The sequence below is a fragment of the Papilio machaon genome, chromosome 18 (genome assembly GCF_912999745.1).
Source record: "Papilio machaon chromosome 18, ilPapMach1.1, whole genome shotgun sequence".
Lineage (NCBI taxonomy): Eukaryota > Metazoa > Arthropoda > Insecta > Lepidoptera > Papilionidae > Papilio > Papilio machaon.
Genome location: NC_060003.1, coordinates 6,806,288 through 6,834,277, shown reverse-complemented (window position 1 = coordinate 6,834,277; position 27,990 = coordinate 6,806,288). Strand labels below are relative to the sequence as shown.

Genomic DNA, 27,990 nt, shown 5'->3' with positions numbered 1-27,990 from the left:
TTGAATAATGAAAGCGGTGTTGCAGTTTACTGTTTTATAACACAAGATTCACAACATCACAGGAACGGCAGGTGAATTGTTCGTTTTAAGGGAAAACTATTTAATTTTTTATACACTCGTAGCACCTTAGGCACTTGCGTGAAAAATTTCTTCGGAATTTGACGTAATAAACTAAATGTCATAATATTATATACTTCTATTTTGAAGTTTTACCGGAATTTAGCAGCTGGTCTCATGCTTATTATAACTGTAACAATGTTTGTAATTGTTATGACTTTTTTATTTTTAATTAACATTGGTAATATGAATTCGGGGTGTGAAATTATTTAATTTAATTAATAACTAAAGCATGTATGATGCGTACATTTGTTGCATTGTTTATACAATAAATATCTACGTAATACAATAATTTAAACCCGTTTTTATTCAGTAACAAAGATGCTAATAACATATTTCATTGTAATGGAACCTGTATTGGCTAGCAATTTGTTTTAATTGGTTATATACTGTGTTTAATAAAGATAATGAACGTTTATGATTATTATGTAAGTATGACATTGTTTTTACGTAACAAAAAAAAATGTCTATGGTGATTGTCAATCAGTTTCTTGCTAGGCCCACACAAATGATTGAGATGAGTTAAATGTCACTTTAAACATTTGAAAAGCGATTTATATAAAAAAGTTGTGCCTGATTTATGTAATATAAAAATAGTTTCTAATAATCGTAAAAATATGTTCCACATCTTATATATATAAAATAAAGTCGTGTTAGTTACACTATTTATAACTCAAGATCGGTCGAACTGATTTAGCTGAAAATTGATGGGCTTAGAACTAGGAGACGGACATAGGAACTTTTTTATCTTGTGTGCATTTTTTTTATTCCGCGCGGACGGAGTCGCGGGTAAAAGCTAGTTTTCTTATAAAAACAAGGTTTTTACTAATGTTTAGTGAACTTGCTCTATGCTGGTATCTCTGAGTCCTCGTTTTTGTCGTGTTAAAATCTGAGAGAAGCTTTCTACTTCGCTTTCCTGTTCATGTGCCAACTTGACGACCTAACCTGTACGTGGTACTGAGACATAGTTTTTATATGTTTTCTATTAAAGCCAACGTTTACTTAGTATTTGTTACTTACGTTCTGACACACTTACTGTTGGTTTCTGAGACCAAAATCTCTCTATGAAATACATCATCATCTCTGTCATTATCTTTGACAAAACAGAGATAGCAATGTGTTTTAAACGAGGACTTTGGTCTTGGAAACCAACAGTATAATAGAGATTTTTTATCCGTCCTTTGATTTAGATGTTTTTTTTAATCTATATTAATGGGCTTTTGTTTATTATTATTATCTATCGGTGATGACTAAGAAGGTAGAATGTTAGGAGTAAGGATTAAAACTAGAAAATTTACTTGTCACCTTTAAATTTAAGGTCTGAAAGTGTACTAAATAGTATATTAACTTTTAGAGCTTGTGCGATCTATTCAAAATGTAATAAATCAATTCTGGTGTAATATTTCTTCTACAATTTAATATAATTCGAATTAAATCGGATTTTTTATTTTGTAACTCATAAATATATATCTGGAATGTTAATGTAACTTAAAACCTGAAAAATAAATATCGTAAAAAACAATTTGTGTAAATCTATGTCTCAAACGTTTATTGCAGAGCAGGCTACGTCATCAGCTGAATCATACGCGTGGTGACCATTGCTTACGTTTAATTTCGGATATTTTTGTTTCTTTTCTTATAAATATCATAAATGCCGTCTAGATGGTTGGATGGATGTTTTTTAAAGATAGTTATCTTCAGAACGGCTCTACGGATCTTGGTGAAATTTCGCCTGCGACTCCGTCCGTCCATAGCATATATGTTTTTCTAGACTAGGCTAGGCTACATCTACGACAAATTTCAGCGATATCTATCCAGCTGTTCTAGAGATACCTTCGAACAGACATCTATTAGTCTTACTAGTTCTACATTTCAATCTGAACTCTTCTAATTAGAATTTAAAACTCCAACAAGAAGGTGGTTGACCTGCTTATCCAATTAGAAATTAGCTTCCACCATGCAACATTTAAAAACAAACCTTACAATTTTAACAGTGGTAACCCTAACCAGCATTGCAATTCGTAAACTGCTTTGTAACAAGTAGGCGTGTATCGTAGGCTTGTATTTAACGCAGGAATTGATTACAGCATGATTTTAGTATTACGTAATATGACAGATAAACGATATAAAATCCGATGTGATTCGGAATTCGTCGCAAGGCCGCGCCGCGTGAGAAAATACCCGATCGCAGTGCTTTACTGTAGCGCGGGCCACAAGCACAGCGGTTTATTGACTTAACACTTCAAAAAACAATATATGTATTCTGTTCTTTGAAAAGTAATAACAGTTTTATCAACATTATTGTACCTATTGTTGTATTGTAGTCTTTTAAAGTATTAATTACTTCATAATAAACTATTAAGTATAATTAAATCTGAATAAAGCCTATTTATTACGCTATAAATAAGTATTATCTAATAATTTCATGATGTTTAATAGATACTAGCTGTCGCCTGCGACTCCGTCCGCGTGGAATAAATATAAAACAAAATGTGTGTTCTTCCAGGCTGTGTTCTACATCTATATCAAATTTTATTGAGATCCATGCAGCTTTTCTGGAGATACCTTGTAACAAACATCGATCCAAACATTCACATTTATAATATTAGTAAGATTAATTGTTTATATTCATTTACTGCAACGCTGTAGCGTCCGCTGTTTTCCTAGCCTCAGTTTTTCTGCAAATAATATCAGAGGTTCTGTTAAGGCGGTGTCGGTTTTTCTTTAGGGCCGGTGAAAGGCTGCCGTGACGGCGGATCGCTGGAACTATGCCGTCGATACCTCTGACCAACGGGACCGGTAGTGTGGGAAATGTATTGAAGCCCTTCGCCCCGCAGCTCCGCTACACGGGGACCGCGACCGGCACACGCGGAAAAACTTATTGCACTCGACTTTTCTAAACTGTGAGAAAATACGGTATTAAAAAACGTTTATGATAGAGAAACTTTATCTTGTTTTGTAAATTAATAGAGTTGTCGCAGTGATAAAGAAATATTTCGAAACTCGTTCATTCGTTGAAAATGTTTTCAGTCAGATTTGTCAAAAAAAAAACTATCTCTTTGTAATTAATAAGCAAGTTAATCATACTTAAAAGTAAGGAGTAAGTGATAATATAAGTTACTTAAACATCAAAATAGTCAGAGTACCTAAATGTAACTTTTAAATGCCTTTCCTTTATAATAACTTATTATGTTAAAGACCACTTCATACCTTCAGTTTTAACGGACTGTTAAGTGAAATTATACATCATCGTCAGCTCACTATACGTCCCCACTGAGGGGCTCGGTGCTTACATTAAGTTAGGGGTGACTAGGCCATAGTCAACAACACTGGACCGTGTAGAAAAAATTTAACTGTCAGTTAAACTTTACAGTTCTTAGTAACTTTCACACCTTGTGTAAAAAATGAAGGTGTGTAACTGGGTTAATACTTACCATTGAATTTAGCTGAAATATTTATCACATGATCAGCTAAAAGCTCTATTTATTAAACCAATCTTCGAAAATAACCGCCCAGTTATTAACTAAAGTACATAAATGTCAGATTTATATGACAAGCCACGTCTACGGGTAAAGCTTTTGGCAAAATGCCAAGTGTGCCACCAGCTTATGCCCTTGCTAAGCATTGCCAAAATTTTATGACTTACACTTAACTTGTAAGTGCTTTCTAACACTACACATAGTCGTTAAATAGTCTACCTTAGTGATAATTTAATATGAGAAATATACACCAATCATAAGAAATATACGCTAAAAATAAGGAGTCTTCACATTTTTGGGGATAAAAATATACGAGGCGTGGTGCCTAAAGCCCGAACGTATCACGTCTTTTGTGACCAATTTTAAAACGAACTATCTAAAAAGGAAGATTATCTAAAAAGGACATAATTAGATATGAAATAAATATAACTTTGATTTGAATGTTCATGTCTACCAGAACTAGTAGATATATTTAGTACATTACGTAGTAGGTATACACCACTATTGAAGGAAGGTTGTTACTCATACGCGTTAGAACATAATCTGATAAAATTCTCATGGGAAAATTAAAGTGATAGTATTGAAAATTAACATCGAACTATCTGCGACAGCTGTAATCAATTTTATAAGGAGGTATATATTTTAAATATTTGCTAACTATTTTCCCACGTGCGGAAAATGGTCGGACACTTTCCTTCGCCGCATTGCCGCCGCGAGATCTGCAGGGCTACCAACATGGACATATTGTGTTAAACATGCTTTAATAAAATTATTAAAATAGCATAGATTAAACGTACTGGCTGGTAATAAAATTTTAATTTGATCTATGTTATGTTCGAAATTTGAATTATAATTGATGTAACATTGATACAGTAGAAACTTTTCTTCTTTTTGCTTTCCTTAATTTCCTTAGTAACTGTAATTTTTCTTAGTGAAATATTTTTCAAAATCGTTTCGGTAGTACCAGAATTCACTCCATTACACTATAATATTTGGTAATCTTTTCGTAGTAGGTATCTTTTTCAGATTTCATTCGCTTCTCATCTCACATTTCAACTTAAAATTCTTTCAGACTTTTAAAATTGATTAGAACGCCTAAGATATTTTCTTAACAAAAATCCCACAATAGGTATAAAAACTGAATACCAGTCGACCCTTTCGTGCCGTGATCAAATTAAAAATGATAATCAGTTGCAAAAGCTTAATTCGTCCGAGGGCTCCGAAAGCAGTCCGTTTTCTCGGAATTGATAAAAAACTTATAAAATGGCCGACCCGACAACGGTACTGGGTGATTTGCAAAAAACTAACCATGTTCTGTCCGAAATATAGGTTACACGTATTAATCAGGCCGCCCGAGCTTTCTGAACCGGCTCTTATGAAATCTTGAATTGCTGCTAAAAATGAATTCATTAAAACTATAGATAAAGGCAACAACACATCGATGTTTATCTATAGACTAAATATAGTTTTCCTTTTTTAATATCGTGACTATGGATAGTACTAAAATTTAGTATCGTTCAGCCAGTTAAGTTGATTGTACAAAAACTTTTTACTTAGCTTCGATCAATACGTAAGTCGGATTTTTAAATTAAAAAGCGACCCGTCGACCCTCAAGTCTTTACCCTTCCGATCCCTCTACATAGAGTCACCAACACTCGCGTAACTCACGCATACATTAAAAGAATTTCGTAGGTCGCAGTAGTGGTTTATATTGGTTTTTTATGTAAGAGCCGAGGGCAAGGAAAGCTGCCGTGGGGCTGGTGGGGCCGCGGCCACGTGGGGTGCCGGGCGGGGGGTGCCGGGCGGCGGGCGCTGGGCGGGGCGAGTGGTGTGCAGCTGCACTCGCAGGGCCCGCGCCCCGGCTGCCAGTCGCGGCGCGAACTTCATTCTACTCACGTCACGGCTACATTTTAAATAAATTAAATTAACTTCGAAAATACATCCGAACTTCTTCCGAAGCTCGGACTTGTGAAAAAAACAACTTTTTTTTAATCTGTGACAGTTTTCAATCTAGGTTATAATGTCAAGCAAAGTTGACACTTGAAAATTTTGTGAAGTTTTCAAATTGGCGGGTTGATGTGTGCGAGCGAGAGGGGCGACATGGAGAGCCCGGGCGAGGAAACGGGACGCAGCGCGCCCCCCGCGCCGCACGCCCCCGCCGCGTCGCAGCCCAACGGCTCCAATAAGATTATCGGACGAAACGTGAATGGGACCAGTAAGTCACCTCGTGCAATATCATTTTAACAAGTTTTTTTACACATCACAGCCGAAAATAAGGCTGAATTAATTCACCAATTAGTATCTGACATAAAGACACATTTGCATTGCTAATAGAATAATGTTTTTACGATGCCCTGAAGGTATGTAACAATGAAAATATAAGTAAGGAAAAAGTTTGCGGCCTCCAATTTAATTAACGCCTTAAACTTTACTGAAACTTAGTGCGAGCTTTTTCATAGACTTTTATAATAGAAAAAGTAACTTTACAACACGTATATTTAAATAAAACATTAACCGAGTGGTCTATAACTTATAAACATACCCTATTAGAGTTATGTCAGTCCTTTATAAGAGAAATGAAATATGATCTCGATTTTTAACATAAAATTTCTCAAGTACGACTATGTGAGATTAAACATGTTTAAGTTTTATTTTTAATATTTTATATGTTTTGAATAAGGTGAGAAAGTTCGAATAAATTGAAAACGTACATAAACTTTCGAATACTGTCCATTGGATAAATACTAGTTTCGTCCTTAAAAAGTATGTAAGTAATAAAAATATCTATCACATAAATATAGTTTAATTAATGTTTCTTTTTTGCTATTTTCTTCAATTAAACATTTTTTGCGTACAAAATAGTAGGCCGCATTATAAATAGAGCCATAATTTTTTTTTAATTAAATTCTCGAGCGAAATGCTGGCCATGTATGATCAGAGTGGCCATTAGCATAGTTCCCGCGCGTTTGGTTCAAACTTCGCGGAAAGATGATTAAAAAACCTAGTGATACTTCTTCATAATGTAATTGATATAATTGATCCGGTTAATAAGAAGCTGGTAGTGTCAGGAGTACCTGCCTATTTGACTCAGAAGTTATTCGAAAAACTTACGTGAACTTATGCCTTACTTTCAAACGTAGAGTGCTTAGTAGTTATACTTGGTGTGGATTTATGAAAAACATAAATTAAGGAACTTCCATAGTGATAACATATACGTAGAGATATAAAAAAGGTGCTGTAAAGTAGGAAACTGATAGGCTAAATATAAAATTGTCAATAACTAACCTCATTAATTTAGTGCAAACTTTGAAAATTGACGTCCATTGCATCTTTAAATAAAAACAAATACTTTAACAAAAACTTTATAAGTATTAAAAGGTATAGAAATCTTTGTCTGTGGTTAGCAAGCCGAGATTTTATGAATGGAGAGACAAGATTAAAGAGTAAGGATAAAGTTATGAAAAAAATCAACAGAACGAAATACTATTTCCTATACTTCCTTACCATATTTTCGAATATTTGGAAAAACAAAAATTATTTGATATAAAAATGAGATTTCTTTAGCTAATCTTTTCACGTAGTCAAAAAACGATCATTAGAATGCTTTATTTTTACTTGTTTATCAAGTTAAAGTTTAACTTAGTTTACAACATAAGTTTAAGTTGCTTTGAACATGATTGTTTGAAATAAATCTCTCTCTCTGTCTGTCTGTCTAGCTCGTGGCTCATGGTGGTGGGGTCGGCTTTCCTAATCAGTTTCTTCCACTTCGCTGTGTCCTCAACATCATCGTTTAAGATTTGGCACTCACTCATGTCTTTTAGCACTATATCATTCCATCTAGTTTTGGGTATGCCTCTGGATCTGCGACCAGGAAGGGTTACATTTTAAAAATACAATATACCCACGTCAAATTATCAATTTTTATATCACAACTAGCTGTCGCCCGCGACTCCGTCCGCGCGCAGTTAAAAACAAAAAAAAAATGAAAAATAGATGTTGGCCGATTCTCAGACCTACTCAATATGCTCACAACATTTCATGAGAATCGGTCAAGCCGTTTCGGAGGAGTACGGGAACGAAAACTGTGACACGAGAATTTTATATATTAGATTTCCAACAGCTTTAATCATTCAATTAGGCATTTATATATTGACGGTATTCACAATTGTTCTGTAACAGATAACTTGCAGTAGAATATGATTAATGAAATCACATTTATAGTTACATTTCCTGCGACGATTGCGTTGTGTTTTTTATATAGCAATTCCGAGAGTGAGGTTACGCAAAAACATATGCTAGCGAACGAGAAGTAAATTCGCATGATGCGACTTGGATTCGAAGACGCTACTGAGACGTAATTTGTGTTTTTCTGAGCCACCGCGCCGCTTTGTCTTACAAAGACTTTTTTATGACAACCTTAATGCGGCCGGGACCGCGCGATCTTGATCCTTGCTAAATACTTATAAATATTTGTGTTATTTTTTATTACTTCTTAAATTAAGTAAAAATTTGGTAAGATTGTATCTCTTCCTTTGTTTTTAGAAATTATAAGTTTTAGTTTTAGTGATAACTTAAAAATATAAAAGAAAACGAACTTATAATTACAAGGAATACTAACGTGCTGTTTTGCACACCAGGTTACACCGCCATGTTTTTCGTAATAACTATTAATATTACTTGATACTATTATATCAGCTAAATAAAAAAAAATTACAAGTATGATTTACCGTGTTGTGATCAACCATAGAGCGTCGGTGGCTCAGGGGTTTCAGCACTTGACTTGCAATCTGCAGGTCCTGGGTTCGAATCCCGCCGTGTACCAATGTGTTTTTCGATTTTCGATTAACATATGTACATTTATCCGACGTTCTTACGGTGAAGGAAAACATCGTGATGCAACCTGCACATATCTGAGAAGAAATTCAATGATATGTGTGAAGTCAACCAACCCGCACTTGGCCAGCGTGGTTGACTATGGCCTAGTCACCCCTAACTTGGGGTAGGCTCCGAGCTCCTCGGTGGGGACATATAGTGAGCTGATGATGATGATGATGATGATGATCAACCATATATTTTAACTTTATTACTTTTACACATAATATTAAAAAAAATCATTGGTAGAGAAGATATATTTAAAGTATCAAATCGTTTCTTACCACCTACATTCGCAATCGATGCAGTAAAAACTTCACTCTACTGTACATAGATGACGGAAAAACCGTGGTAACGTCGGAAAAACTGCGCTCACATGGCGCGCCCGCAAAAACTACAGCCTGCTACCTCGGGAAAGTTCCCTGTCGTTTGTTGAAGAATCAACTTCTTGCGACTCTGTCGTCTCTAGATAACTCACCTCGTAAATGTACAGTATCTGATCTTCTCGAGCTATTCGTTAAGATAAGCTTCTAGACATTTACAAAGTTCGTTCTTTCTTTTAATTTTTCCTACGAGTATGTTAAAGTAAGATATCGTTAGGCCTACTACTCACCTGCGAAGAAATCTTACTAATTTTGTTACCTCCGTTTGTTTACCTCCGGAATGGCTCAACAAATCTTGATGAAATTTGGAACATATGTAGATCTAGACTGTAAGAACACATAGGCTACTTTTTACGTATTTTTTTAAATCCGCGCGAATGGAGTCGCGGGTGACAGCTTCGAATATATATGTGAAGTCAACAAATTCGCATTGGGCCAGCGTGGTTGACTAATGCTGGAATTAGACTAAGACACTACACACTATATCTAAGTGTCTCTGTATGAACACGAGTATCTTTTGATTCATCCGTACAACCGTAAATAGTACAGTTAATGTCTGTTGCAATTTCTGTCGTAGTCTATTCGTACCTTTAGGCTTAGTGTCCCCGAACTTACGGTAGGCTAGAGATCCTCGATGGAGATAATAGTACGGACCTCTGTAGAATGTTTCTCGAGATATGGCAAATCTTGATATGCGTTTAAAAGCTCCAATAATATTATCTACAAAGTAAATGAGAGTACCTTCAAGAGTAAGTGTTTACTAAGCTAGCCCGTACCATTTTCTGACCACATCAATCCTTAATATTGTATCGTGGTCGAACTCTAAGTAGTTTAGACTATATAAAATTTTATTCAAGCTTACTAGTTGAACCTTAAGTATTTAAGAAATGTAATATATGTAAATTGAATTTATTTTTCATTGTACTGGCAATATAAAACACAAGTAGTCTGTCAACATGGCGACTTGGGTTCGATTCTCGCATAATGGCTCCCATAAGCCATGCGCTGGCACAAACAAAAAAGGTTATTATGTAAATAAGTAAATAAAAATGCACGCAACAAAAAAGCTTCTTGCGAAGTTTTGCTGTACAATAATAAAGTATAACTATGTCGGCGGGCGCCTGAAAAACTCAGCTATATTAAACTAAATAGTGGTTGATTAAAAAAAATTCGGTGCGCGAATAATAATGCGGTATGCAAGTTCCGTATTCATTTTATTTTAATGTTTGCGACAGCAACACTGACTGCAATTTATTTAACCATATTTTGAAAAAAAAAAAAAGTTTCTAGATGTTAATTATTTCTTAAAAAACATCAACTTATATTATAAAAATAAATTATTAAATTGAACTTCTATTCATCTAAAAATATAGAACGACTACCGTTAAATTATTCATATTAGAATTTATTTTAATACCTATTTTTAATTAAATGAAGCTATTAAATCAATAGAAATAAAGGTTTATTCAGGTCACAAACGGAACCCTATTGCACAGTTCAGTGTTTTATTTTCATCGTGGTTTTTACAGACAGGGCGGAGCCGGTCCTTGCTTACGAAATGGTTAAGGAGGTTCAGCCGCGCTATATCGGAGTCACCACCGCGTATAAATCCGGTACGGTGCGCATACTCCGCTAAATTTCGGTATTTGGCGCTCGAACCTGGTACGAACTGCCAAATATTGTGCTATAAAATTATATTGAAGTATTTTTGCCGAGTTCAGTGTGACTTGAAACTGTATACGTTAAAGTTTACTTTTTATATGTTAAGATGAAATTAGCAATGTACAATACTAGCGTATTTGGCCATATTCGTGGTTCTGTTGACATTTGTAGAGCTAATTTGTATTTAAATTAATTGTCATTCTCAAGTTAACAACAGACATTAACGAAAAATTTATTTAAGGCTAACTATAGTATCGATTAGCATCAAATTGTTAGCAACACTAACCGTTGGTTTCTGAGACCAAAATCCCCGTTTAAAACATATCGTTATATCTCTTTTGTAAAAGATAACAGGGATGACGATTTGTTTTATACAGAGATTTTTGTCTCAGAAATCAACGGTAATTTGTTTATTGTTTTATATTTGATAAAATTTCATTTTTACCCGCGTAAACTCTATGGAGGATTTTACACGTGCCAGCCATAACTTGTCGTCTATGGCCTCCGTAACCGCTCCGTGGCGCTAGTGTAGCTCGTTTTTGCGACATCTCATCGTATCCTTGTATGTTGTATGGAATTCAGTCAACGTGTAAAATGAATTAAATTAAATTCTACATTTATTCTGACTAATTAATTCTCTTATCTTAAGCATTTTTATGTAGTGTTGTTGATTATGCAAATATAAGGGCTCTTTATGTTGTTGTTTTACGTAGCCCATACGTTTTATTAATATTATTTTCTTTGTTGAAAAGACTGCAGAAAGAATTTGTTTTATATTATGTTTTATAGGTTTTGTAAGCAAATTTCGTAACGTAACCACATAACATAAAATATTAAGACGAGAACTTCTTGATTGTAGCTTTTTATGCGCAAGATAAATCTGTTTTTTTTTTTATAAATAACATTTGTAAGAACCACAATAAACTGCGGAGCATTCAATCTCTCCTGTACAGTTTATTACGCAAAGATGCGTTTGAAAACAGCAGCACTGCTCAGTCGTCTTTTTTCATTACTTTTTTACTTCGGTCTTTCATTCGTACTCCATTCTTGAGTCAACTCATTTAACAATGCGTCTGTGAATATGCAAATACAATCTAATTGTCTTGCTGCGAGCTTTTTTATCAACTTTTGTTCTACTGTCCAAATGGAACGTTAACGTCTGACGCATCTGTCATTTTTGATATTAGAACGGTTCATTGCTACATTATAAAAGATCTTACAGGCATAGACAAGGACTTGGTTTTTATAATTTTTTTTCTGTCAAACTTTAAAGTTTAAGATTCGTCGATACTGTTATTTCTGGTATCGCTTTAACGAAAGTTTTGTAACATAGTTATAGCTGTACGTTGTTGAATGGCGTTGAATTTTCATGAGCAGATCTTTTATAGCTTCAATACAATTATGCATCGGATCGTGGCTTTTTCGCCCTTACCATGTAATCTTTATATGATAAAAACTGTCGCCAACACCGCGAATATACCTTTATCGAATCGGTATTTTTTTTACCGTTGTTAATTCCGCAGATAATGGCCGGAGTCAAATGACCGCGCTGCAATAAGAAATCGCGGGAATTTCAGCGATGCCCGCGCAGTCTTTTAAGCGCGTTTTTTGCTTGAGACGGGTTCGGGATGGCGGCGGTTTTCGATGTTTTTTGCAAATCCTCGATGAAAACCGTAATGGCATTTTATCGTGCATAAGAGCGGACGGAATCATTAATTATTTATAATAGGCGGCTAGCGCCGAATCACGTCCGCCATGTTTATTTTGTACGGGTTGCGTCTGCGATATTTATTTTATGTCACGAGGCACGAAGCTTTCGCGCGCTGTCACCGCGGCGCGGCGCGGCGCCACAGACTATTTTTTCCCGCGCCAGCTTTTTATCCACCTCTAATATTAATTCAATAATTTATATTCAAGAATTATAGTCTGCGTGCATTTTTGTTTTAAAGTCCTTCCATATCAGATATTTAATAGTAATTTAGCAATAATTAAATAACATACGCTTTCATACACCACGTAGATGAAGTATATATATATAAAAAAATATTTTTAGTCGCAAAGTAAATATCAAGTCCCGTTAAAAAACTACACGCCATAAATTATGACAATTTAAGGTAAAGATGAACAAAAAACAAATGAAACGGCACGCATCGGACTCTGGCCTCCACAAAAAGAATTCATACGCACCTTGCAATTGGACGCCCAGTGGCAAGACGTCTACGGTTTTTTCACTCATAAATTGATTGTAGTCATAAATGTGTAAAACTTATTTAATATGGTCACTGAAATGGTAATTGTCAATTGTTTGGGACACCTTTACGTATAATGGTCAAAAAAAAAATTATAAACGGAATAGTCATAGTCGTAGTTTGTTATAAACGTTTTCCTACAAAATGTAGGACACCGCAAGGCTATAACGCGACTAATGTTGCCAGACAAAAATGTGACACATTGCGCGCGAGCCGGCAAAAAGCTCGGAATCCAACTGTTTAAGTCATGAGGACACCGTATTAAATTAACAAAAACTGCATTAACAATAACGACAACAATGTACTTTGATGTAATTTTATTCTTTAAATATACTTTATTATATAAAAAAATTAATATATCTATCAAAGAGTCGAGTTGTATAATATTTTTAATACTGTGTATTAACAGAAATTGGTTACATTAACATCCTGCAAAAAAGTTACTTTTAAATTACAACTAAAGTTAAATGAAGTAGGTAAATTTAGAAGAGAAAATATAGATTGGACTCTATCAAATTCTTTTCAAAAGCTTTCCCTTTATTTGTATAAAATGAGAATATAATAGTACTCGTAAAAAGCAAAGAATTATTGGTTTCATTGTATCATCGGGGAGTCTGGCGGTATTCCACCATAAAAGCGATAGCTTTATACTATTATGACGTCGTTCACACATGAGCGGAGCTCTTTTCGTGACAAGAAACAAGGCAATTTTTCTGTAAGTTTAATACCGCAAATGAACCTGACAGTACAATAGTATTATTCGTTTAATAACAATTTAAATTTTCGCTAAAAAAATTGAAATAAAGAGGGCGTGAAAAAGTTTAAATTATCACAATTTTTCTTTTTTTCTTATTTTGAAGTGAATAAAAAATAACCCCTTCGAAGTCAACTCCGAATCGAAGTACAACTGGACAGGTCCGATCTAATCTCATCATACAGCTGCCGGCAGATGTTTTGATGGACTGGTGGTAACAAAAATATTTGACAACAGCTAGATATCATTGTATCTTATTTTAGCTCTACATACGCTAGAAATAAAGGTCATATTCACATAAAAGTAAACATCAACAAAATTAGAAGCTTTGTCGACGACTGATCTAGGATTGGGTGTATTTAAAATTAAACTGTAATAATAGGTTTTAGGTTATAAATTGATTTGTTTTGTTGGCAGCGGCGGTGGGGTCGGTGAACTTTGCCGCGTCGTGATTGATACTTTATTGACTGTTTGCTTTTGGGACAGGTGTTGCCAGTTGTTGAATGTTGACAGCGCACGTTAAATATATTATTTATTAACTTGTCCAGCTCCGGTTTGATGAAGTCTGTGAAGGCTTTCGTTTTTAAGGAACTTTAACATAACTTCGTTTTGTTTTTTTATCAGTGATATGATTTACCAATAACTCCGAATTATGCTATAATTTGTTAAAATTATTGCAAATCATTAGTATTTGGTTATTGTACTTCCAAATTGGTGACTCCTCATTCTTAATAGAACTATAATATTATATTAAATTTTACACGAACTTGTTTAATGCCAGCAAGTTTCGTCGTCGGACGACATGACGCGACGTCAGGTACCATCCACACCACCTGGATGGTTGGCATTCCACAACAGAGTAGTTTTCGAGAAATGTCCTGCCACGTACGGCCGCGTTGTGGAACGGTCTATCTCCGGCAGTATTTCCAAACCACGACCTAGAGTCCTTCAATAAGTGAGCATATCTTTCTCAAATGCCTGCAACGCATCTGCAGTTCCTCTAGTATTGCGGATGTCTATGGGCGTCGATGATCACCTCGCTGTTCTCGGCGCTCGATTGCCCCCTTCTCTCTTATAAAAAGTATAAAGTAATCTATACGAATGTTGAAACACACAAGTAGGACATACATGTATTTGTTATTTATGATCGCCTAGATATTATTATTTATTATCCAGCCGGACCATAAATCGATAATAAATATGATATTCAACTATTAATAATTAGATCTAAGTCGACTTGTTTTTACTTCCAACTATGAAATAAGCGCGCCTTCCACATCTGTCATTTGACCCGAATATGACACAAGCATGTGGCTTTACTATGACATTTCAAAAGAATCTGTTTGTGGATATAAATCTATTATTAAAAATAAGGTTGCACATAAAAAAGGTAGCAATTTGCGGACACCGTAAAAGGTAATCTAAAGTTCGTTTAGCTACAAATCTTTAAAAGATTAAGGTTGAAACGACGAATGCTTGCGCTTATATATTTCTACAATGTTGTCTATGGATTTTTTTGCTTTAAATTGTTTAATAACTGATACATTTAGAAGATTTATCACCAAATGACAAAAGGAAAATACCAACGTAAATTTGAAGTGAAATAGTGAAGCTTTTTTTGAATTATTCTTTAATTTGAAATTAAAAATACAAGGTTGCCAGTTCTATGATTTTACAGATAAAAATTTAAGTTACTTTTGTCTAAATTAGGGAAAAGTTTACGATAAAATACATATAGATAATATGTTTCTCTTTACATATAATCCGAATGGAGTACAACACAATTACGATTTTTTTTTTATTTAACTCAAAAAGATCCGATAATTCGATCCACATGTTGTTAACTGTTATTGTTCACGATATTTCTTATAAAATAAAGTACTATAAAACAAGACACATGATAATGTATTTTTGTTTTTACCCAGGGGTGTGAAGTTAATGAATTCTGTCCCGAAAGGCGAAAGGTGGTCATAATAGAAAGAAAATAATTAAGAAGGCCGCAGGGAAAGGGTTAACTTTCAATTTCACCGATTATCAGCTAATGAGTGGAACATATGTTTAGACTGCTTAGTGCATTTGTCACGCTTTCTCAGGCCATAGATAATGCTTTAAAAATATTAGCTAAAGTACGAACAACCCTTTGCCACCTGTTAGCGCCTTAAAAAAGTGCCGTCAGTTGCTCTTCCCGCCTTTTTTTGACATTGACAGCGCCAGAGATTTGTTTTATTTCTTTTTAATTGTCAATTTCGGTCGAAACGGATGTGAATGACGACTTTTGAGGGTTTAACTGATTTTAGTGGCCACTGGATCGGAAATAACATGTGTCTTAATAGTTCAAACGTCATTATATTTGATTTTATGACAAAATAGATCAAATTGAAGACAATTCTTGATTTATATCAACATCTGCTACATGATTTCAAAAATTTAATTTAATTTTGAAAACTTCAAACATAAAAGTTTAAGAACTTCTGATATTAATGTTTTTGAAACCAGAGTCAAATTAATCTATTAAAAACACTAATGTACTTAGAAAAGAGGTCGAATTAGAAAAACTCTAAAAATACACACTGCTCTTTAATATGGTTTTTTTCTCCCGCCTCACCTGTAGCGAGGGAGAGACAACAGAGGGCTGTGAGAAACTCTAAAAAACTAATAAAAACCTTTGTAATTACCCAACGTGAGAAATGTTTTGATTGATGTTATTTTAGAAGGGGAGAGAACCATTATTAAAATATGCTATAACCAAACTAATTAAAATATATAAAGAGTACAAGTATTTTGGAGGCAAGAAGTGCATTTTACTACTACGATCAAATGCCCCCCATGATGAGGGCTTCATGAAAGAGTTTATATGTTGCCAAGAGGTTACAAATTACGTTGATAATTTAAAATTAAAATTGCCGGACATCCTTACTCCGCCATTCTAATTTTTTGTGTTCATGTTATCTGCTGTATTTTTCTTATCAAATCAAATGTATCTGTGATTATTTAATAACTGTCAACCTATAAAAAGCTTAGCGTTTTTATTCTTACATAACAGTTAATTATAGATTCAAAGATGTCGACATAATTTGTATAATTAATGGTAAAAGGTGGCCGTATTTTAGTTACAGCTTTTGCCTTCGTTTGATTACTTAAGGAATCCTTTTTTTTTATCTAATGATACTGAAATATCAAAGCAAAGAACAAAGGTTAATTCAATTTAAACTATTAAAGTAAAGGAGATATGAGATAAAGCGATTTGATCATATTTATAGGTACAATGAAAAAGATCCTTTGATTTAATTATTGTAAAGACTTACCCTTAACAACGCCACCAAAGTACCTTTAACTTAAATCAGATAACTTCTCTATTTATAATCCATTCAAAAGCTATAAATTCTTTTTTGAGTCTGGCAACTGTCCAGTCGAGCCCCCAATTTAATATTTTTTATTAGACCATAGAGTCTTTAGTTTTTTTCTTTACGTTTGTTTGACATTCTCACGGAAGAGATTGAATGGACTAAACGAGTTGGCGGTAAAAAACGCGGAAGGGTTGCCAGTATTAAAATTATTAGTCGGTATGTCCGTAAGGTGCTTACTGTGGGAATGAGTGACCCCTCTCTTATTATTTTTTAACATCCGGGAAGATGTTACCATAACTAAGGGATGCGGACAGATGAAAGACTGGACCATAGTTGTGTTTTGTTTTGGCTTTATTACAGTTTAATACAAATGAAAAGAATGGTGATTTAATCGCTAAGCCAGGCTTTTAAAAAACATAAAAATTAGAGGGACCATGACTAAATAATGAAAATACGTTTATTGTTAAAAATATTAGCACAAAATAACTAACCGTGGGTTTCTAGGATCAAACCTGTTTAAAACATATCGTCATCCCTACAAAAGATGACATTATGTTTTAAAGGGAGATTTTGGTCTCAGAAACCCGGTTAAGCTTTTTATGATATATAGGAACCGACAAACTGTTGAAAATGTGATTCCAATCCGGTAATAATAACGAAGTAACAGCCTGAGCCGAGGCACCTGAGGGAGCCCTCGAGCCTAGTTACTCTTAAACGAGGTTTAGGCTAAGCGCCATCTGCGCCCGGCCTCCTCAAGCCCGGTGAAGCTGTAAATGTCTCCTCAAGGCAAACAGTGACTACTCAGTCACAAAAAAAATATGAAAATCTGTTGTCAAGAACACTCGGTCAAGCAACAAACAGTGAGTGTTTGCTCAGTTTCCAATGTAATTAAAAATAAACATAATGGTCTTATTCTATTCAAAAGTTCGCTAACTACTTTACTTTTTAAATAATTTACCCTTAAGTAAAATAGGTATATCCAAGCAAACGATAGTTATAACACATTGATCAATAAAAATATTGATTCCTTGTCGCCCTATGTTACTAATTCAAAAGATCTCCGTAACTTTGACCAGACTTTCGATCTACTCTGTAAATTAAACAGCATTAATAGTCATAAAATAAAATGCCTTAAACATATATTTACTTCCTATGTTTTTAGACATTCTGTGGAGTACTAAGATAGTTAAGTAAATATAGTTTATTATGTCAACGCGGTGATAAAACAAACAAAGGCAGAAATGACCCTCCGACTCCGAGCAACCCTTCCCTGACAGATGGCGCGCCCTGCCCGCGCCATAGGGTTGCCACTTGAAAAAAAAAATTATCTGCCTGTTGGTAATTCTCCTTTTAAACTTTTTGGTATTTTTTAATAAGATATTTTATTTTGTTTAGGAATAAAAAAAATAGTAATAGCTAGGGCACAAGACAATTTAAATCTAAGATTTCATAACTGTTTGAACGAGAATATAGATAAATGCAGAAAAAATATAGAAACAGTTTTCTAATTTTTGTAATGAAAATAGGTTTTATCATTTCTTGATATGAATGAAATATCTTATTATTTTAGGTAGCAACCCTATTCACCAACGCTTTTAAAAGCAGGGGTGGCCGAGTAATTTCTTCGACGTTTTTTCAACCCCTATTTTTTAATAAAAACCCTGTGCGAGGTGCTAACTACGGAGCCCTGGGGCTCCGGCAGCGGCAATTAGACGTCCGACTTATGAAGTAACATGTGTAAAAGGTCTAAATGGCGCTTCGAGGCAAAACGTTTTGTGGTAATACAGTTTTTCGTATGGAAATAATTAAAAATAGGGATCAGGGTAATTGTTAAGAGAGTTTCAAAAAATTGAATTAATGCATCCATCATAATAAAGTGCAATTGAAATATTAAAAAAAACACTCATCTCAGCATATCCTTTTTATTGCTTCATACACTTTAGTGCTTAGTGGACTTTGTTTTATTTTTTTTTTACATTTTGCTTAAAGTCGGAGTCATGAAACAGGTTTTAATGAATTTTAAAAATAACCTCAAAATCCATTCAATTATATATTTTTTAAGTTATAATTAAAAGCGAAGGCATTGAAACAAAAGCCAGAACACATGTCCGTCCGCTGAGCAGTTCTAATTTCTTTATTATATTTGATTAACCCTTCAAATTGTGGCCGAAGCGTAATTACCGGCCAGATGCAAACCAGATTAATTACTAGAAAAAGTGTTTCGGACAGCACCTGCCCGACAAATCTCACTTTCGATTCGAGAGAAAAAACCTCAAAAAGCCCACCGATACGTTTTTTACACCTAATCTCGCATGTTAATCGTCAAGTCATTGTTTTTAAATCACATTTTTTGTACAGAAGACATATGGGTCGGTGATTTTTGAGGTTATCCGTAATAGAGTTTTTGTTATTCAACACTCTCGACTATAAAACAAAGACAATTTGTTATTTTCTTTTTGATTTGTATTAAAGCGACAGATGATTCTGAACGGAAGTTTTATTAATTTTTTTACAGTAGGGGCTGATAATTAAAGATTAGGAATGCAGGTTTATAGTTTCACTTTTAAAATATTTTTGATCAGGCGACACTATAGCGTTGTTATTAAATTATTTATCTGCCATATTGGTTGGTCCCGAGATTGTCAAGGTAATACACAATTATTTATAAGAATATTTTGTTCTTGTGTAAACAGTGAATTGTCGAGAAGAAAACGACTGTCTGCAAAACTCATAGATAGACCCCATAGAGACACAACTCGTTATTAAGTTCATTCGCCTCGGTTATTTCAAGCAGTAAGTAATGTTGTTTATTTGGCGCCAAAATGATACCTCAGGCATAATAGATTAAAAAAATCTTTTTAATCTGCTAAGACGGGTTTCGCACGGAAGTTGAGCTGTCAAAAAAGGTGTCTTGGATGTCGTTAGCGCAACCTGCACAATGCGCGCATTAATATTCATAAAGTGCGACAATATTGCGCATATCAATCACGGGCAAGTGCTAAAAGGAGCTAATCACATGCGCGCGCACATCCCGCTACTCTCCCGACATCTTTGTCTGTTGACGTTAACTGTCATTAGCGCCGTTTTTAGTAGGGTGACAATTTAGAAGTTTGGCAAAGAGAACTTTCGTTTCGTAGTTTAAGAGCTCGCTTGACTTTTTTTGAAGAAAAAAATAATAAAGCTTTAGGTTAACTAGAATACCATTTTTTTTCCTACAAACCGAAAATTTAAAATTACATCCATACATATTTGTTGGTTGCTCCCTCGTAAATTAATCTTAGTATACCAGAGAAATCAAAAATATATTGTTGAATGAAATATGTTGTTTGCTCTTACTCAAAATTCCGTACTTACGCAAAATGGTATTGAATAAAACCGAAATATAAAAACCAGGAATATCCACATTATTTAAATTCATATCCACCCTATTGGGAACAGATCTTTTGTCGAATGTGACAATAGCGAGTTTTTGTTTATAGATAAAATTATTGTATTAACAGGCTTAGGCTTTATTCAAATGACAGAAGTAACAAAGGGACGGGTTTGTTCTGAAATTGTATTGCCGCCTAATTACTATCCTATTACTATTGAATGAATCCTGGGATAACTTCGCACGAAGTTCTACACGTGTTTTGATCCTTGCGGCGAATCGTAATTACCCGGTACGGTGACATTTATCATGCAAATGATTTTTGAATAACTTTTTTTATAGCAAAAAGTGGCAAACGAGCATTCAGCCATTTAATTTTGCCGAAATAGCGAAGTGAGAGTTGCCTATAGACATCTGCAGTTGCAGATACGTTGCTAAATTTTAATCGACAGAAAAGAGATTATAGAAAGAGGACATTTCTTCTTTCTACGCATCCCTCCTCTGTCTTATACCCTTCCCTCATAAAAAGATTACGAAAAGGAAGAGCAGTAACATTAGACCTCCAGCATGCACAATCTTCAGATGAAACGTGGAGCTTCCACTTCACGTCTGTCTTCTGTGTGGTCGTGGCATTGTATTGGTCGAGCCGGCCCATTCATACAAAAGTTATTACTGCGGGCCGAGCTCTACCACTCTTAAAAGTGTTAAATGATTTATGTTACTAATAAGCTCTCAGAAAGCTCTGTATAGCTACGAAGAATATTTTGTCTAAAAATATGCATATATATATATATATATAGAAATTGTGTGCTCATCGTTATTCAAAATATTTGAGTAGTGAGATTTTGTTTTATAAAATAGATATTATAGCTTTTACTTGTATGACCTGTAATTTACATATTACCAATAAAATTGTAATTGTAATTGTAATTGTAATTGTAAGTGATATTTGATAATGGTTGAGAATTAAAGATTAGAGAATTTCATTACAGATTGAGATACAGTTTTAAAGAAAATAATAAAAAATAAAATTCGAAAATTTATTTAATAGTACTACGATAATTATTTGTAAGTACAAAATGGAACGTAGTTAATGTACTACTAAAATAAAAATCATTGATATTTTCGAAATTATCACACAATCTTGTTTGTCTTTAGTAAATCCAATTCAGCTCACATCGTAAAATATCAGTAAACAATTGACTATAATGAAGCTTAAAAACATTTATTTAGTATGCATCCCGAGTTTAATAAAAAAAAACTCGACAGTAAAAAATCTTAAGAAACAAAAAAAAATCAGTAAGTACCTGCACCAAAACCGTGAGACTCGCATAAAATTAGTCTCAGAAAATATGCAAAATGTTACGTCACCAATTTAACAGATAAAAAATTAAGATTAAAAAAAAACAATAGCCCGGCCATCTGGCCGCGCCAACCCTTCTGATTCGCGCCAAATTTACATACCTACTGCGTTTGTGGCGATTTTTTTCCAACACTACAAGATTATGCAAATAAATTTTTTGGACACACTGAGAAATAGATTTTTTGTATCCTGAGAAAGTGTTCTTATTGTTTTTTTGTAGCGTAAGAAAAGATTTTTCTTACACATTTCAAACATTAAACTTTTTTTGTTTTGTTATAATAAACTTGGTATGGCATTTATGAATGGGTAAATTAACAACCGGTTCGTCTTGTTCAATACAGAGATAAGAGATGAGAATTTATATTTCCCATAGGATATTTTAGAAGGAAGACAGGTGTCAAGAAATATTGTTCGAAGTATGGTCATATAATGTCAAAAGATATTTCGTTTATTCTGATTGGTTTTAAATTAATGACCATTTCACAACCATCAATAAATATACAACATAAGTATATTAATTCAAAGAAGTGTTAAGTATGCCAGTCAAGATTTTTTTTTAGGAAAGGAAATAGAGTCTTAGAACTTTACGCATTTAAATATAAGTCAAACTATGTTTAAAAATCTGGCTTTAATTTCGACTATGAAAAATATTTTATATATGTATTTTAATAACATAAGTTAATGTAGTTAATATACGTAGTAACTATAACCCTAGTATTTAACTATATACATAATTTTTTGTCCACTATTTTTTCTACCTGAGCCCAGGGGTGGAGCTACGATCCACCCCACATTTTTTTCTAAACAAAAAAAGCGAATAGTGCACAATAAGGGTGGCAACATTTTTTTTCGAACGGCAACATCGATCAATAATTTTACCGCGCAAAGATCGCATTGGCGCGTCACTTCAGACCCGTTCCGTTTGACAAAAGAGTCGAACCCCTTTATGTAAAACTTATTCATTTATTTTTTCGTCCGCTAACGGTCGCCCGTTTTCGGTAATAGCTTAGGGATGTTATTAAAAGGGGGGATGTTTTTTTGTGTTGCGCGCCCAGCACGCGATTTGAACCACTAAATTATTTGGCGCACGCATGACTCGATTCTTGAAGATTGTTAATACATTCGAAGGGTAAATGATTGGGCATTAGATAGAAAATATGTTAAAAATAGCGATTGGTTATTTGTTGTTACACGAGTAACTTAATTTTTTTAAATTAAATTTATTTCAAGCAAGACAAATATTCACAATTAATTTCATAAAAGCTTGTAAAAGACATATTACAATTGATCTACGTTTCTAACCTTGTTGTTGATAAATCTTTTTACCAATTATTAACATTGAAACGACTTAATTCTTTGTTTATTTTGGACATAAGCCTATCGTTCGCCTAATTGTAAGCTTTAAAAAGTAATTGTAAGTTGTGTGTGTTTTACAGTGGTGGTGACGTCAGCGCCGGCCAACGAAGCCGAGCTCCAACTCTACAGGGTGATGCAGCGAGCCAGCCTGCTGGCGTACTACGACACGCTGCTAGAGATGGGTATGTATATCACCGATGGATTATAAATGCCGCCCGTTTGTAATTTGCCTAGAAAAATTGAATATCGAACGAATTTATTCACGAAGTAACTGGTATGAAATTGCAAGGAAAAAAGATGGATTTGAGGCGTATTTTTTCCAGCAAACATACAGTAGTACAAATAAGAGTTATTCTTTTTTAAATGTACTATTAAAATGTGACGTTGGTTATAAGTTTTTGACGATATTACCTTATTAAACTTCTTGTTTTTTCAACACCACAATAACAGGTGCATTCCTACTCGTATCCGGACTAACAAACAATTGTTTAAAAAATAACTAACAAGCAAGACACCAAACGAATTAGGCGTTAAACATTACACCAGTGGCTGCCATCTTACAAAATGGCGGGCTTTTTAAAGTATTGTTTTAATTACCTAATAATTTATATGGCAATGGCGTCTTGTTAAAATTTAATTTGATTTTTTTTAATTTCTATAATTATTTTCGATCTTAAGTATAATGATCAGATGAGGCGATACCAGCGCGTTTGCACACCTTTTGATATTTAAAAATGCAGTTTCAAATTCCATCAACGTTTCTGGTATTTCTTTACGAAGCGCATATTTCTTGCAACAGGTGTCATCTTTACGTTTCAGTTGGTTACATAAAAACAGAATATTATAAACACAACCTTTGTTTTCCATATTGGCGTTCCGTTTCACAATGTATTGTGGCAAAATAGACTTTTTTCTTAAAAAAGTTTTATATATTTTTTATCAAATATTGTGTACGGCCAATTAGGGTAAAGTGAGGGCTTGTGTTTACAAAAGTTACCTACAAATTCCTTTTAATGTACAAAAATTCTTTACATATTTTCTATGCTCTGATATTACGAAACAAACTTTTTCTCCTATACTTTTCTATCTTATCAAAAATATTTTTAGTAAAGATATGAAAAAGCTATTCTTATATAATTATAACAAAATGATTAATATAACACAAGATAGGAACAGTGAAAAAAACATTTTCTCATCATTCCCAAACGAAGAAATCAAAAAATACATTACCATACGCGGAAAAAACAGCGCAGACGTCCCATGCAAATTTCTTTTTTTTAATTTCTTACTTTTTTAACTGGCAATTATCCGGTCCGTGGAAGGGTTTGGCCGGCTTTAGCCCTTTTGTTTTTTTTTTCTTAGCCCCTTCGTAACGTGGTCACGTAAGATATTTGCATATTCTAGTCTAAATTAAAACGGAGTGTGAACCAAAGTTTTTTGGTGAATCACACGCTAGCGGTATGAACAATAATGTCGGAATGAACTCACACTATGAGATAATCTTGCATATTAATGACAATTAGTTTTTTTTTTTTTTTGCGTATAAAGAAATTCTCATTGAAAGAGTGATATGTATTAAGGAAGATTCTTTTTATTACAATATATTTATTATTATTATAGTTAAATGTTTGTCAATAGTTGCCAATTTTTTTCCAGGAGGCGACGACGTTCAACAATTATGTGACGCTGGTGAAGAGGAGTTTTTAGAAATAATGGCGCTAGTGGGCATGGCATCTAAGCCGCTCCATGTGCGGCGATTACAGAAGGCCCTTCAAGAGTGGGTCAACAACCCCTCACTCTTTCAGATCCCCATTGTTCCCAACATTTGTACAGAGAACCCTTTCATACAATGCAACCAAAGACTTTTAAACATACCCCCTACAATACCCAACGTCCTCCCTAGAACTGTAGCGTCTCCGGAGAGTAGTAGACCTATGTACAGTCCATCCCCTGGCGCACCTGATAACAGTTGTGGGTCTACTACGTCAGCCCCCAACGTCAGTCCTGTACACAGTCAAGCTACATTCACTAAGATAATCCTCCCATCATCTCCAGCCGCCGCCCCTATTACCACAACCGCCCGGTCTTTCTCCCCTCAGAGCGCCTGTCCCCCAGCATCATCAGGTTCCAGTCCAAGCTCAGTCACATCACCAGTCCAGTTAACTCCCGTCCTCTTAGACATTCATGTGCAGAAGTTAGCAGCCGCGGCGGAGAAGTTGAGTAAACATTTACCACAGCTGGAGCCAAAGCCACAGAACACGAAGAAGAAGATGTGCAAAGACCTGGAATTGGTGATGATGATGCCGGAGACGGATCCTCGCAGGATGGAGGAGATCAGGAAGTACGCGGCAATATATGGCAGGTTCGATTGCAAACGGAAGCCGGAAAAGCCGTTGACGTTGCACGAGGTAAAAAAAGTCTTAAGATTAATTAAAAAAGGATATTTTCCTTTACGAATTCTTCTTTTTCCTTAATAAGAAGTATGAAAAATAATATTTACTTGGTTTTTAATTGAACATATACAGAAGTATATACTAATGTTGATATGTGCATGTTATAGGTGATGGTGAACGAGGCGGCGGCGCAGCTGTGCCGGTGCGTGCCCGCGTTGCTCACGCGTAGAGACGAGCTGTTCCCACTGGCCAGACAGTTGGTGAGGCGAGCTGGTCTGCACTACTCCAAACATGGGTCAGTTGTAACTATTATAATATGGTAGACTACTAAATTAATGTTTAAGGATTCAAGAATCTATCAAGTTAGTACACACCAAAGCCAAATAGCGCATTTTTTTATATGTAGTGATGTATGTTACATGACACTACCTCACAACTTTAGTATTTTTTTAAAATATAACAAAAAAAAACAGTGGAATGGCCGCCTTTTCTTCTCTTGTTCTCCTTCTGTTGCATCAAGTATATGATATCGTTGTATGTTTATAAGCGAGAATACATAAAATTGTTTATATATAATATTAAATTATTTAATTTGAACTTCTATGTTCTCTTTTCAGTCTCCCGCCGACGTCGACAGCAGAAGAAAGAGATAGAGATGAGGAGGAGACACCAAGTAAACGACCGCGGCAGGTTGCGCCAGTCACACATGTAGATCTAACTGATTAGTCTAGATCTAGATTATTAGTTAGAAATTAACAATAACTAACTCAATACTCTATCACAGTCTGTCTGAATCCTACAGTAGAAAACATTACGGAAACCTAAACAAACTTAAAATCCTAACCTAACCTTATAATGTCTTAACTTATTCACTAATTAAGTAACTGTTGCGGCCTCGGAATTGTATACAGCCTTTTTACTTTAGCCTTTTTGGACATTTCATAATTTTTTTTTTTTTTATTTACAGTTTACACTTTTTTTACTTCTTCGCATATATGTCAAAATAGAAAAATATTTTATAAAGTGTCCAAAGAGGCTGATGGAAAAAGGTTGGAAGCAACCCCGAGACCGCAACATAACTATTAACCTTCTAACAAAATTAAACAACGGGATTAGTTGGATAAAAAAAGATTTACTGAAGACGAATAATATGAATATCCGTCATCGGACGACCCGACAGACCGCCAAGTTCCATCCACACCATCTCGATGGCTGGCAATCCACATCCGTGCGGTTTTCGCGTAGCTTTCTACCGCGAACCGCCGCGTTGTGGAATGGTCTGTCCTCGGCGGTATTTCCAAACCGCTACGACTTAGGGTCCTTCAAGAAGCGAGCGTATCACCATCTCAAAGGCCGGCAACGCATTTGCGATTCCTCTGGTATTGCAGATGTCCATGGGCGTCGATGAACACCTTGGTGTTCCCGCTGCTCGTTTGCCCCCTTCTCTTATAAAAAAAAAAAAATCTTATATGAAAATGCAAGTTAGTATCAATTAACTTCAATTAAAAAAGAAATAACGGACTCTAAAGAATTAATTGCTTCTTCTAATTAGACTCCTTATTATATACAGAGAGATGAAATTCTAGCTTTATTTATTCTGGAAAAATTATTATAATCTTGGTGCTAATTTAAATAATTCCATTGTAAATAATTTGTATATAATTTTTATTATTTAACTATTGTAAAAAGGTAAGCATGAATTAAACTAACGCTTTTAATATTCTTTTGGCATTTTTGGTTATTTTTTTATATTTAGACTTTGGTATGTTGCGGTAAGTTTTCTTCTTTTACTTTACGCATGTTTCTATGAAATACTAATAATTTCTATATAACTAACCTAATAAATAGAGAAAAATATCAAATAGAACTGATTTTACTTATATAAATTAAAATGCTAGCGAAAAATCTGATATATTTTTCAATTTGACAATTTTTTTTTAAATCTTAAAAAAAATTTGCTTTTGAAGTTTATCTCTGATTACGGATCGATTTTTTTTTTATAACAAAAACATCCGCTGCCCATACACATTCAAGATTATTTCATTATAATTGAATTTGGCTGTATTAATAATGTAATTTATATAAACATCACCTCTTTGTTACAACTAACGCAACGCAATAAGGGGTGTTTCATTTTTCATTAGTCGATGTTAATGAGTTCTGAGTGAATTATTGCATAACGTATTGTTTTGTTATAAAAAACAAATAACTTTCCAGGATGGAGATGATAATGGAGTGCGAGCCAGTCCTGACGCGGCCAGAGGAACTTCGAATCATAGGTAAAGTATTTTCCCTTCCCATCCTTACTATACAATTGGCCTCCGTCACGCACTCTACAGAAGAAATGCAGAATTACTTCAAACTTGTCTGTCTTCTGTGTGATCGCGGTATTGCACCGCTCGAGCAAGTACATTCGTACTGTGGACTCGAGGATTGTTAATTTGACAGGTATTAGTTCAAGTTGTACATGTTGTTGTACATGTTGCAGCTGGTGGGGCATGAAGACGGAGAGTGACGATGCAGACTCCAGGTGTTCGTACTCCAGCGCCAGCACTCCGCCCCCGGTAACACTATCTCTCGTCTGTTGACCAACCATGTGTTAGACCATTGTGGTCTAACACACAGAGCATTGAAGTCTAAACGTA

At 34.6% G+C, this 27,990-nt stretch overlaps 1 protein-coding gene across 4 annotated transcripts; it reads left to right on the top strand.

Annotated features, from left to right (window-relative positions):
• Positions 1-22: 22 nt before the first annotated feature.
• On the top strand, positions 23-27,990 carry LOC106710296 (NGFI-A-binding protein homolog). Of its 4 annotated transcripts, none has more exons than XM_045682192.1 (7): positions 23-71; positions 23,033-23,134; positions 24,609-25,360; positions 25,513-25,640; positions 25,963-26,053; positions 27,563-27,624; positions 27,834-27,990. In XM_045682192.1, the coding sequence occupies exons 2-7, from the start codon at positions 23,086-23,088 to the stop codon at positions 27,931-27,933; spliced, it is 1,182 nt and encodes a 393-aa protein (XP_045538148.1). In that variant the 5' UTR covers positions 23-71; positions 23,033-23,085; the 3' UTR covers positions 27,934-27,990. The 4 variants fall into 4 exon arrangements, with proteins under 4 accessions (XP_045538148.1, XP_045538146.1, XP_045538147.1 ...); XM_045682190.1 differs by lacking the exon at positions 23-71 and adding an exon at positions 5,587-5,811 and having other exon boundaries at positions 24,612-25,360; XM_045682191.1 differs by lacking the exon at positions 23-71 and adding an exon at positions 5,587-5,811 and having other exon boundaries at positions 25,963-26,035.

Excerpts from the sequence above, each read along its gene's own strand:
- LOC106710296 (XM_045682189.1), top strand. The coding sequence starts at position 5,673 with ATGTGTGCGAGCGAGAGGGGCGACATGGAGAGCCCGGGCGAGGAAACG. Across the intron at positions 23,135-24,608 it reads CGACACGCTGCTAGAGATGG|GAGGCGACGACGTTCAACAA; the intron begins GTATGTATATCA and ends ATTTTTTTCCAG. Across the intron at positions 27,625-27,833 it reads AGAGGAACTTCGAATCATAG|CTGGTGGGGCATGAAGACGG; the intron begins GTAAAGTATTTT and ends TACATGTTGCAG.